At 29.7% G+C, this 12,897-nt stretch overlaps 1 protein-coding gene across 1 annotated transcript; it reads left to right on the top strand.

Annotated features, from left to right (window-relative positions):
* Positions 1 to 7,753: 7,753 nt before the first annotated feature.
* Positions 7,754 to 11,117, top strand: LOC118067598 (uncharacterized). The gene is made up of 3 exons (XM_035084426.1): positions 7,754 to 8,312; positions 8,398 to 8,605; positions 8,957 to 11,117. Exons 1-3 carry the CDS (start codon positions 7,898 to 7,900, stop codon positions 11,016 to 11,018), a joined length of 2,685 nt encoding a protein of 894 aa, XP_034940317.1. The 5' UTR covers positions 7,754 to 7,897; the 3' UTR covers positions 11,019 to 11,117.
* The last annotated feature ends 1,780 nt before the right edge of the window (positions 11,118 to 12,897 follow it).

Below are 12,897 nucleotides of genomic sequence, written 5' to 3'. Positions count from 1 at the left end.
GAAAACTGATGTTTCCATCAACACTTTTATACTTTAAAAATTAAAACATTCATTGATATGAATGTATAACTGAAAAGTTCAAACACTCTCTTTTTCTAAATTTATTAAAAATTTACTCTCGCTAGCTATTACTGTTAGCGACTTGGTTATATTTCGTATACGTAGTAAAAAAAAATTTTACTATTCGTACTAGGACTGAAGTGAGTATAACATTTCTGTTGTTTTTAGTTAAATGCAACTAAAAGTATACATATAACAATTATAAACGCCTTCCGACGATTCACCACATAAGAGTCATTCAGTCTACGACATCGACTCGTGGATATGTTGCGTTAGTATATATTGTTATGCTCAACTATTATATTCATACGACTTTCAATTGCTCAGACATTCAACTGTTTGAGATTCTCATCTGTTTGTAGTTTTCAGATGCTTTTGCTTTTCAACTGTTTCAACTCGACTATTTTCATGTTAGTAACGTGCAGCGTAAGAGAGCTGATCGCAGCACGACGACCGACTACTCCCCTCCACTCCGCACTCGAGAAAGCGTCACTGTATCAACTACGCAGCAATATAGTTAGAAGAAAACCTTACTACTATGTTATATTCATAATATATATACTTATCTTTATGGCAATTTTGTTAAACAAACTATGAATGATAATGCAGAACAAAAAAAACATTTATTTACTCGGACTAGCAAATTCCCGCGACTTCGTCCAAGTATTTAAATCTAAATATTAACAATATTTAAAATGAATTTTTTTCTTCGGTTTTTATTTTGAAAATAAATTTAGTACGGTTAGGAACACAATAAACATAACAACCAAAAACGTGGCGTGACTGTTAAGATTTTATAGAAGCATGAGATTTTGAAAATATTTAAGCCGATTAATAAGTAACAAAAGTAAGTTTTTATTCATGTTACACAGTTTGTAACTTTATCTTAGTGAAAAAAAAATTACGCGTTGGAAGAACTCAAATATATTGCATAGGACCCGTTTTCAATTGTTCATAACAATTTAATTTGTTATAAACAATTTACATTAACAAACGTAGGCTATAATCTTTCCTTCAATGTTCTTATCAAAACTATTTAAACAATATTCACGATATTTTGATTCAAATATAAATTATAATTTCAAGACTTTCTTACGATCCAGCCAAAATCAAGAGACACGTTTATTTTAGTAGTGTCTCGAGCGCCAAGTATGAATAGCGGTGACGAAGGCACTACCGTGTCTCTATTCCGCTCAAATTAGCACTTTTGAGGTTATGCTCCTTTAAATTTCTAATTTCTCTACAATAATGACATAAACTTTATTAAAAAATCTTTGAAAACCCCATTGATTAGCTACGACAATAAATTGCAATTGCTATTGTGTCCTGAAAATCATTAATTTGCAAAAATAAAAATTGGCCACGCCCCTTGGAACGCATTTTAAGTAAAAAGAATCTTTTCCCTTAAAAGTACGACTTTTTTTTATAAAGTTGGTACTACTATAAAGTTGCTGCATGACTATGGAAAATATTATGTTAGTAAAAAACGAAAGAATTACTGAGGCGCCAAATTATGAATGTAAATTTTTTTTGGTATAAAAAATTAATAAAAATGTATGCGTCAGTCCAAAACTAACAGCGTCAAAAGTGAAACTTTTTATATAATTCAAAAACTGTCAATAAGTGTACAAAACAATACATTGCAGCAAAGAAAAATTGACTGGAAATTATAATAAAAATGATTTATAATAAAAATCGAGAAAAATCTACAGACTATCCCAAATTAATTACTACGGAAGTTTCACTCGTACGTACTATTATTTACATATACATAAAACTATATACATATACGTACAAGTGAAACTTCCGTAGTAATTAATTCGGGATAGTCTGTAGATTTTTCTTGATTTTTATTATAAATCATTTTTATTATAATTTCCAGTCAATTTTTCTTTGCTGCAATGTATTTTTTTGTACACTCATTGACAGTTTTTGAATTACATAAAAAGTTTCACTTTTGACGCTGTTAGTTTTGGACTGACGCATACATTTTTTGTATCTTCATTGACAATAACTGAGAATAAAAACAATATTAAAAAATTTTTAAAATGAAAAAAAATAAAATAAGACAAACATCTGAACAAGCAATTTCCATCGCCAACGACTGAAATTGAAGTTTTTTGTCCATTCATTTTCATTTATCAAAAAATAATTTTAAATTACAATTACAAAAAAAAATATTTCCATAAATAAAGCAACACTAGTTACAACGACTTTCTCTGATGAACTGAGACTTACTTGCTCTTCTACGTACGTAAGATTGTACAAGTCTAAACTAGTCCTAAATTTTATATAAATAAATAACATCAATACTGCTTGACTCATATACAGAACATATATTGATAAACTGAATAACATGATCGCCATTAATAAACAATGCCCTGCGACTATTCTCAGCGTCTCCTCTTTGTGCGGATCTTCGTTAATTTTTTCCGCTTCTCTCACTCTGCTAGAGTAAATGGTAATAAGAAAGAGACAAGGAGTTTAACAGTTTTGTTAGCTCGACGAGTTAACTCTCATGACAAAACGCTAGTGTCCCATAAAAAGTTTCACTTCAAAAAAAAAAATTGAACGCAACTACCGGAATATAAGGAGGGATGAGAATTTGTCTCAAAGAAAAATGAAGCCCATCAATTTTAAAATAAATTTATTTACTTATTCATTATCTTAAATACTTATCTGAGGAGTTACATTACTCCTCAATGTAGATAATTTACTCTTCATTGATGCTGCCTTAAGCAGATGGCTCTTGGCGATAGAGAATGCAGACTCAGATTCTTCAAGAGATGATTCGGACTTATTTAACTTGGGAGAAGAAGTAGACTCAGTGCTAGTAACTGTAAAAAATAGAGGCTTATAAATAGAGGACATTGAAATAGGGTGAGATGGAGATGCTTGTTTTTTTTTTTATGAGGGCGATCTCTCTCACCTGTGTTGGATGGATGATTCTATAGATCATCAACTATCCTAACGTCATTTTCTATACAATTTTCAAATTATGAGAGCAATTCAAGTTTATCAAATGATTAAAAGACTTCAAATAAATCAAGTTATCTGCTTGGGCAATGTATGTATGTTTTTCAGGGAAAATAATAATAACTGTAAGGTTTCCCCATGAATAAATAGATTAATAATTACAATAAAACAAAGTTTAATTTATTAAAATATGACTTTCTTGAAATATAATTGATTGACTCTCAAATGACAATAAATTTAACATTAACTTGACTTTTTATATAATAAATGTCTCAATATAAAATTCAATAATGATCATATTACATTTATCTGATCAAAGACTTGTATTTTTCATAAAAATAAAGCATTTATATCTTCTATGATATTCATTAATATGCATCGACTACAACAATGACTTTTATAATAATTATTCGATGTACTAAATTTTTTTTCAAAAGAAAAACCGAAAAAAATAATTCATTTTAAATATTGTTGATTCGTAGATTTAAATAATTGGCGTTTAATGATTTTAGGACTTTTTGTAATTTCATCATTGTCGTTATTTATGTTTAGCGCACATTTTTGTACCGCCCAGAAGAAGGGGGTTGTTTTTGATGATAATGCATGCTCTCATATAAAAAACGATCTCTGATTTCTCAGGACTCGCTTAGTAGTCTGTAAGAGTCACTGCCCTGATGATAATGTAGATGGTTCACTCGGTTTAGCTGCGGTTCAGGTCTTACTCTCAGATGGGAACTTCTCATGTGTTCTCTATTGATAGAAGATTCCCGGATATAATACTTAAAAATTAAACCACGTGTTATAACATTTTTTTTAACTAGCTACTTTTTCAGATTAAGTAAACATCGATTGCAAAAAGAATTTATCGTAAATTCTCATCTACAAAATAACTTTTTTAATTATTTCAAGAAAATTCAAAAAAGTATTTTCTTACACAATTCATCGAAAGTAACGAAAAAAAAAAACTCAATTTTATAGATGACATAGCACGCCATTTGATTTTAAACTTTTTTAGTATTTCAAAATTTTTTAAATAGTTATTCAAAAATGAGAATTTAGTTATTTGCAGAGTCATTTGGGACGTGTACATGGCGCAAAGTTTTACTTTCATCCGATGATGGCAGTTTTAGAAAGATACTTCAAACATTAGAAGAAAAATTCTGAATAAGATTTAGGCTATCAAATGTTTATTAATATTTTGATCAAATATTTGATCTACAATTTCTTACGCATACTTATGTGATTTTTTTATTAAACAATTGATAAAAACAATTTTATGGTTTTGCGATTATGGCAAGTCAAAATTGGCGCAATTTTATAATTTCAAACATTTTTTGCATGTAGAACAATTTGAAAATATTGAATTTCCAAACAACAGTGAAGTGGCACCGTTTTTTTACAGATATCGAACGATATCTGTTTTTGGCGGATTTCACTCACTTTTTTCAATAAGTTTTCATATTAGATTAGATAATATTGATTTTAAAAAAACTAAAAGATATCACGGAATTACCGTGGTAACTTAACTTTACATAAAAGATCAATAGATAACAAAAAATGTTTTTTTAAAATTTCTTTTCTTTCGTCGGTAACTTTAGTTCAATTAAAGCTCGTATTTACGGTAAAACAATTTAAATTTTTCGTGATGATCTCTAGTTCGATTATTTATAACAAATTCTATTTGTTTGAATATAGACGTTTGTTCAAATTTATTTTTCATTTTTAGCAATAATTACAGCAAGGCAAGTTGATTTGAGATAAGTTGAGCGAAGTCGAAGTGATACCAATTTTTTCACACTGCAAATCCAAATGTGTTATTCTTGTAGACACTTTTAACACGCTAAGCCTCTTCAATGTTAAATGCCGTAAAAAACTATAGATTTTTCACACACTATGAAATGTGTAAAAAGTGTCTACAAATAATTTATTGTTTGTTTATGGACATTTTACATTGAATACGCTTTATGTGTGTTATTTTAAAATGTTTGTGGAATCCTGAGATTTGCAGTGCACCAGGGTAAAGAAATTAAGTCTGACAAAAGATACAGGATGTATTGGTTTTTTTCTATCTATGCTACGATACGAGCTTATTCTCGCAAATTTGTCCACGTGAATACTGTTTGACTGGTATAAACAGTAATAAATTGAAAGAATTGATGGACGGAGATGAGAAACCATTCGTTTTTTCAGTCAATTAATAGAATCTCTTATTTATTGTAAATAATCGATGTGGTATGATTGCATTACATAAGAATCGATTGATTAAGTGAAGTTTTAAATAAGAATTGCGTCGTTTAGATGTCCCAATTCTAAATACGTAATACTTTGTGATAACATAAAAGAAAAAGTAATAAATTTGTGTGTATGAATTGAGACAGTAAAAATTCGAATTTTAATGTAAGATTTGATATATGCTCATTTAAAGCGATTACAATCGTAATTAATAACATTTTCGATTACATTTATTCAACATAAGTAATAACTTTTTATCAGTTAAAAAAAGAAAAAAATCCCGTTGCAAGAATTCGAATTAATTGCATAAATTCCGTTTTTGATTATTTATAACAAATTCAGTCGTTATAAACAAATAGAGTCAATTACCATCCATGTAACATAGTTGGTAACTTTTTTTTAATTAAAGGAAAAAAATTATTCTTATTTTAAGATAATCTTTAAATAAATTGCATTATTTGTCTTTTTTATCAATATTTACGTAAGAAATACATAAACCATTCATTCGCTATATTTATACATTGGGAGTATACCTATGTATATTGTAGAAAAATTGTGGCCACGAGAGAGAGGTCCGCGTTAGATGGCATTTAAATAAGACTGACAAAGAAGAGGATAGAAATCGAGTTGAAATGTGCGAAAAACGGAATTAGGGGCGTGGCCTAATCTGTATCACGATAAATATTCAATGAGTAAATCTCATTTTGGATTTAAATGAAAGCTAACAGTCATTATTAATTGTGTATTGAAAATTATTCCGTAATGTTGAATAGTTATCGAGATATTTGCAATTAAGGCTGGGCTGAAGTCAGAAAGTTTCCCGGAGTTGACTTTACGCCCTCGTGTTGTGCGGCAAGAGGCCGAAGCTTGACATCAACTGAAATTGAGTAGGTAACAGGGAAATCGTTCGAAAAATGATAATTTTCAAGGATGCACTACAAAAAGGGAGCCTTAGGGCACCAAGAAATTTACAAATTTTTGAATAATCTGTTTCGAGCAAGACAGAGCACAGAATATATCTATCTATCTCCGTCTTATTTTTCAGAGAAGACTGCGAGTTCGAACAGTTGACGAGCAAGCACATCCCCCACCCTCTGTTACCAAGCCTGAAGCTTATGATATCTAAACGTAAACAAAGCAAATGAAAATATGCTGGCTCTGTAGTCAGAAGATTCGATTTCGACATCAAAAATGAGTTTTAAATTTCAATTTTTATGTAAAATTATTTTTCAATTAATCGATGACAAATGAGACAATATTTGAACAGGGTCATTAACCTTTTTTTGTACAAATACATTGATAATAGCCTTTTTTAACAACTTATTAACAATAAAAAATAGTTTAAACAATCCGCGGCGAGTTCCGACACTTCACCGGCAAGCTCTACCCCCACTCTCTGTGCCCAAGCCTGCAGCTTATAGTTTTTAAGTATCATTCACATTATTGAAATCATAATAGCTCAGTGGAAGCGCACCAATCGTTTATTTTGCTGGGCAGGGTTCGATCCCAGTCATAGGCAATTGTTTTTTCTTTTTTTTGCTCAAGTGACTTTATATACTTATAAATTAATTCATATATTTGATTAAATTATTCTTCCAATTAATTACGGAAAACAACTTGTTTTTCTGAAAATAAGCTGAGGGTGAGGAACGAGTTACTATGAATTCTCTTTTTTCGAGTGTTGTCTTTAAAAGACAATAGGAATTGATTTTGAACTTATATAAACAACCAATTATTGTATTTATGTAAAATTTTAATGAAAAAAAAAGGAACAAAAAATTGGCTATGACTGGGATCGAACCCTAATCGGTAAAATGAAAGCTTGGTGTTCTACTCACAGAGCTAACACATCATCTCTGACATAATGTTTATGTTTATAAATTGTATAATGCAGGCTTGGGTACGAAGGGTAGGGATAGAGTTTGCCGGCGAAGTGCCAGAAATCCCCGTGGATTATTTCAACTACTTCTAAATATTTCTAAATTGCTTAAAAAAAACTACGTTCATATAGCTATAGTAAAAAAAGTGTTTATAACCCTGTTCATATGTTTTCTGACTCGGCGTCGATAAATTACATAAATAATTGAGAAAAAAAAATCAAATCATTGGTAAGAATTCATTTTAGCATGTTAATATTATAATTACATGCAAATCTAACAAATAAAAAAGAAAAAAAAAACTCTATTATGACTGGAATCGAACCCTGCCTAGCAAAATAAAAGACCAATGCTGTAACCACTGAGCTATTATGGTTCCAATATGATTATATATGCTTAAGGAAGTTCTATGCATATTCAGAAACAAAAATTTATTTTTATGCTTTTAGATTTTAATTCTATTTATATTGTTTTTCCACGAAAATGGGTAAAAACACTTCTACTATTCTATTATAATTATCATAATAAATGTTTCTGAAGAGAAAAATAATTGTTTAAATATGTTAAATAATTCTTATTTATTTATTTTAAATCAAACTTTTGTCGATACGGTACCTACTACAGATAAAAAGCTGTGTACATAGAAATAATTTTTTCACGTACACTATGACAAATGCATCGTGGCAACATCGCATTATTTAACCCTCTCTAACCTATAAATACATATATAAGAATTTGACAGTTGTTTCATCATGGAAAAAACAAGATATAAGGGTAAATTTATAAAAAAGAAAACTCTAGAAAGAAATTTGAAAGCAGTAGAGATTCTCAATAAAGGGAAACTAAAAAAACAAATTAGAAATTTAACTTATTCCAATAGAGAAGCCGAACATCCAAAAGTAATCTCAAGTAGCATGAAACATGGTTTGTGTGAAGGCATACGTTTTATAGATTTACAAGTTTTAAGTGAAAATTTACAATGTGAAAAATGTGGTCAATTGTTGCATTTAAAAAATGCAACTGAAGAAAAATTAGTTGGTCAACGAGTGAATTTGTTAGTGACATGCACTGAATGTCAAGCTGTCAAAGAAGTATACACGACTAAATCACACCTGTCAAGTGATAAAAAAACAATGAAAAGTGATGTTAATACAAGATTAATTCTTGGTAAATACAGTTGAAAATAATGATCATTTATTCGTAATTAATTATAAGTTCTAATTTTATGATTAAGGTAAAATTAACATTACAGGTGCCATACACAGTGGGATTGGGTGTACTGCTTTAAATAAAATGTTAGCTTGTATGAATTGTCCAATAATTTATCCAGCATTATATAAAAAATTTGAGCGAGAAGTTGGATTGGCTATTGAAAAAACTGCCAAAAATAGTTGTAAAGAAGCTGCAGAAGAGGAAAGACGTCTTGTGGTTGAAAATATTACAAAATTATGTGAAGAACTGTAAGCTAATTTTTTATGAATTTTGATTCTTTAAAATCATAGTAAACGAATGGATTATTGTATAGATAGTTGAAAACTATAGTTACTTATGATTTTATGTCTATTTTTTTACCAATCAGTTTATAGTTTTTTATATATAGTAAATGTTTTAATTATGAATATAACTCTTTTTTGGAGTAAATACGTAATGAAATCAATTTTTAATTTGAAGAAATTCAAATGATGTAATGTAATCAATGTACCATAAAAATTCAATTTTTTTTGTAGCTTCCATGAAGTTTTTTCAGGAAATATATTCGTTTATTTCGATAAATTTTAATGTAATTTTTTGATTTTCTTTTATTGTAATAGCCCCGATGAAGTGGTGAAGGAGGTTTACCCCCAGTTATATAAATTAGATCGTGATCCCAGCATGTCAAGTGAAGATCATACTGAAGAATTTGATGTGGCAGTAGACAACATCGTAAACATCATAGTTTCCTACGACATGGCTTGGTCCAAAAGAGGTGCAGGAAATAGCTATGATAGCTTCAACGGTTATGGAGCAATAATTGGATTTTTATCCAAAAAAATAATCGATTATGGAACACGAAACAGAAAATGCCGCCAGTGTGGAAAAAATGCTGACAAAAAACATGACTGTCGCAAAAACTTTCAAGGATCTGCCAAAGCCATGGAGGCTGATCTTGGTTCTGCTCTTGTTAATGATAGCTCGATTTTAAAAGAAGCAAACGTGAATGTTCGAGTCTTAATTGGAGATGAAGATAGTGCAACAATATCTTCAGTACGTAAGAATAGTGCACATAGTATTGTGAAGTTTGCTGACTATAATCATCTTCGTAAACACTTTGTTAGTGATTTGTATTCGTTAAAAAACAAGTATAGAGAAATGGCACATAAGAGCGTAATTCCGCATTTGAAGAAGTGCTTTGGATATGCTGTAGCTCAGAATAAAGGGCAAACAGCAAAATTAGCATCTACACTTCGATCTATTCCAGATCATGTTTATGGGCGACACGAAAATTGTGATTCTTGGTGTCATCGAGATTCTGCTGATTCTAATAACAATACCGAATCACAAACTATTTTACTTCACAATCCAGAGCTCTTCAAAGAGTTGTCAACAATTTTTCAAAAGTATGCAAATAATGCATCGAAGTTTTCAACTGGAGCATCCAGTCAGAGTAACGAAAGCTTTCACAATATGGTTGCACATAAGAATCCAAAAAAAGATTGTCATTCACTTAGTGAGGCTAGCGATTTTAGAATAGCTAGTGCTGTATGTACAAAGAATGAAGGTAATTTGTATTTATCTAAAGTAGAAAAGCAGTTGAATATGAGTCCAGGAAAGAGAACCGCATCTTTTTCAAGTCAACTAGATGAAAAAAGACTTAAACGTGCAAAAACAGCTTCTTTACCAAAAACGAAATTGAGAAGGGTACATTTGCGACAACAAAGAGTAGATTTGAGGAAAAAAAACGAGAAGTCAGAAGGTACTATGTACGAATCTAATTGTGGTCTCGAATTATCAAATGATTTATCTGCTGAAAATAATATTAATGAAGAAGATGAAAGATCACCTTGTCTTTTGAAAACAGTAAATGAGTACAACATCATTTACTTTGATCTAGAAACTTCAGGATTTGGCAGATCAGCGGATATTTTACAAATCGCAGCTGTTGGTCAAGAATCGGTATTTTCTACTTATGTAAATCCATCACAACCTGTCACAGTCTCTGCATCAGCAGTTACTGGGTTAGAAAATATTCATGGTGAATTATTTTTACATGGTAAAAAAGTATCTTCTATACCGATACACCAAGCTTTGTTAGAATTTACAAATTATTTAGCTTCATTGTCAACACCTATTCTCCTTGTAGCCCATAAAGTTACATTTGATTCGCATTTTTTAGTTCGAGCAATTCAAAAACATTCACTAATATCTGAATTTGAAAGTGTGATTATTGGATTTTCAGATTCTTTAAATATCTTCAAAACAAAGTATCCTGATCGAAAAGGACCAGGAGTATTTAAGTTATCTGCATTAGCAAATGATTTTCTACCTGAAAATTCTAACGAGAATTTTCACGATGCAGTGTATGACGCGAATGTATTACAGCAATTAAGCTCATTACTAATTTCTAAAACTGAGTTTTTCGATACAGCGGTATCATTTAGAGCTACTTTACAATCTATTATGAGATTACAAAATGAAAACTGTTTAAAAAAAACTTTACAACCTCTTCAAAATATTATTTCGTCTGGTATGATTAAAAAAATCTCACAAGCTGGGATAGATTACAATAAATTAAAAAAAATATACCTACAGGATGGAGAAAATGCTATCATAGACCTGTTATCTAAAAAAATAGAGATGGGACAACTTTGGTTACTAAGAATAAAAAAATTTTAAGAAAAATAATTGAATTTTTCAAAAAAAATAATTAGTCATTTTTGTTTTGCGCTCAAATTGTCATTTTCTTACTATTATTGAATATTTATTAAAATTCACAAAAGGAAAGTATAAATCTATATAATATTTAATTATTGAATTTGAAAACGATTGTTATTATTACATTTTTTAACTTTTATTATATTATATATTATTATAACTTAAAATTCATTAATGTGATAGAAAATCCAAAGCAAAATATATATGTTTTCTAAAAACAATTTAACTTATTTCTGTTTTTCTTATATATTATCTATTAATAATGTTTAAAATGCTAAGAATTAAAAGACCAAGTTGAGCCAATTTTAATTTTATCTTGTTTATGAATAAAATGAAATTTTTAAAAATCCTTTTTTCGAATAATTTTATTTATTTATTATTTTTCTTTAAAAAACGATAACAATACAGAGTTGATAAGACAAAGATTTGAAAATTCGGCGGTAAAAATCATATTGAGTGACGTAAGCAACGTTGCCAGTTTTATTTTGCTAATGTAAGTCATCGCGTGTCCCCTCACGATACTATGAGATTTTTCAACTTTCAATTGAAGTTTTCTTTATAACTACGTGGTAAATAATGATAGAACAATTACATCGGGTTCTAAAAGAATTGATTAGGCCACTACTATTTTTAGAAATATTTTTGTCGACTTGTTTCCGATGAAAAAAATAAAAACATCCATTCCAAGGCATGTAAAAATGGCTGTCCCTACAAGATTCGTGTAAAAATAATTTATTTGAAAAATAACTTTTTCATAAACTATGTGGTTAATTCGATTGATCTTTTGCAAATTATTCTGGAATATATTACTGCATGGATATTCAAAATTGTAAAAAAATTGGTCGAAAAAAATATTTGCATAGAACTACCTTAAAAATTATAAGCTGCAGGCTTGGGCACAGAGAGTGGGGGTAGAGCTTGCCGGGGAAGTGCCGGAACTCGCCACAGATTGTTTAAACTACTTTTCAATGTTAATAATAATATGATTAACTTGTTAATAACATGTTAATAACATAACATTGCATGTAAAGATGTATAAGTTGTTAAACACAGGCTATTATCAATGTATTTATACAAAAAAAAAGTTTATGGCTCTGTTTAAATATTTTCCGACTTAGCGTCGATAAATTCAATGAGTAAAGAGAAAAAAAAAATCAAATCGTTATAAAGGAATAATTATGGCATGTCAATATTGTAATTACATGTTAATCTAACGAATAAAGTAGAAAAAAAAAATTGGTTATGACTGGGATCGACCCTGCCCGGCAAAATAGAACTCTGACGCCCTAACCACATGGCTAGCATAATCTCAATATTGAGTTAATGTATATTTGTTTTTACACTACATGCTTGGATACGCCGACTTGGAATTGAGCTTCCTTATTAACATTTATACCTAATAAAAATGATAATAATGGATGAATATATGTATTTGAAGTTATTTGCAGGTATTATATTAATTAATGTTAAATGAGTATCATCATTTTTATTTATCCTAACTGCAATAGTCATCAAAGTGTAGGGCATTGTAAAGTGATACACTATGTTTACATCACATACATATATACCCGTACACACACATACAGAATTTACTCGCCAAAATGCAGGGCACCATCAGTTCTGGATACGGATTGAGCATTTTTTCAATATGGATGACTGAGGTCATCTACGAGCATAATGCTGTCACCTATCAGAATTTTTTCAAACTAATTTTCCGGAGAATATTATCTGGAATACAATATTTCTAATTATTTCTAAATTATTCAATTTTATACCATGAATTGATTTTTTTGACATTCAAACAGGTGGCAAGGACTGACGCAAACACGAATTTTGGGCG

The sequence above is a fragment of the Chelonus insularis genome, unplaced genomic scaffold, assembly GCF_013357705.1.
Source record: "Chelonus insularis isolate UGA/USDA-ARS -01 unplaced genomic scaffold, ASM1335770v1 contig_38_pilon, whole genome shotgun sequence".
Classification (NCBI taxonomy): domain Eukaryota; kingdom Metazoa; phylum Arthropoda; class Insecta; order Hymenoptera; family Braconidae; genus Chelonus; species Chelonus insularis.
Note: the sequence above shows the minus strand (reverse complement) of the source record. Positions and strands in the feature narration are given on the sequence as shown.

What these genes read in the sequence shown, in the direction of transcription:
- LOC118067598 (XM_035084426.1), top strand. Translation starts at nt 7,898, where the DNA reads ATGGAAAAAACAAGATATAAGGGTAAATTTATAAAAAAGAAAACTCTA. An exon ending in TAATACAAGATTAATTCTTG is followed by an intron (nt 8,313 to 8,397) that starts GTAAATACAGTT and finishes TTAACATTACAG; the next exon opens with GTGCCATACACAGTGGGATT. An exon ending in ACAAAATTATGTGAAGAACT is followed by an intron (nt 8,606 to 8,956) that starts GTAAGCTAATTT and finishes TTATTGTAATAG; the next exon opens with CCCCGATGAAGTGGTGAAGG.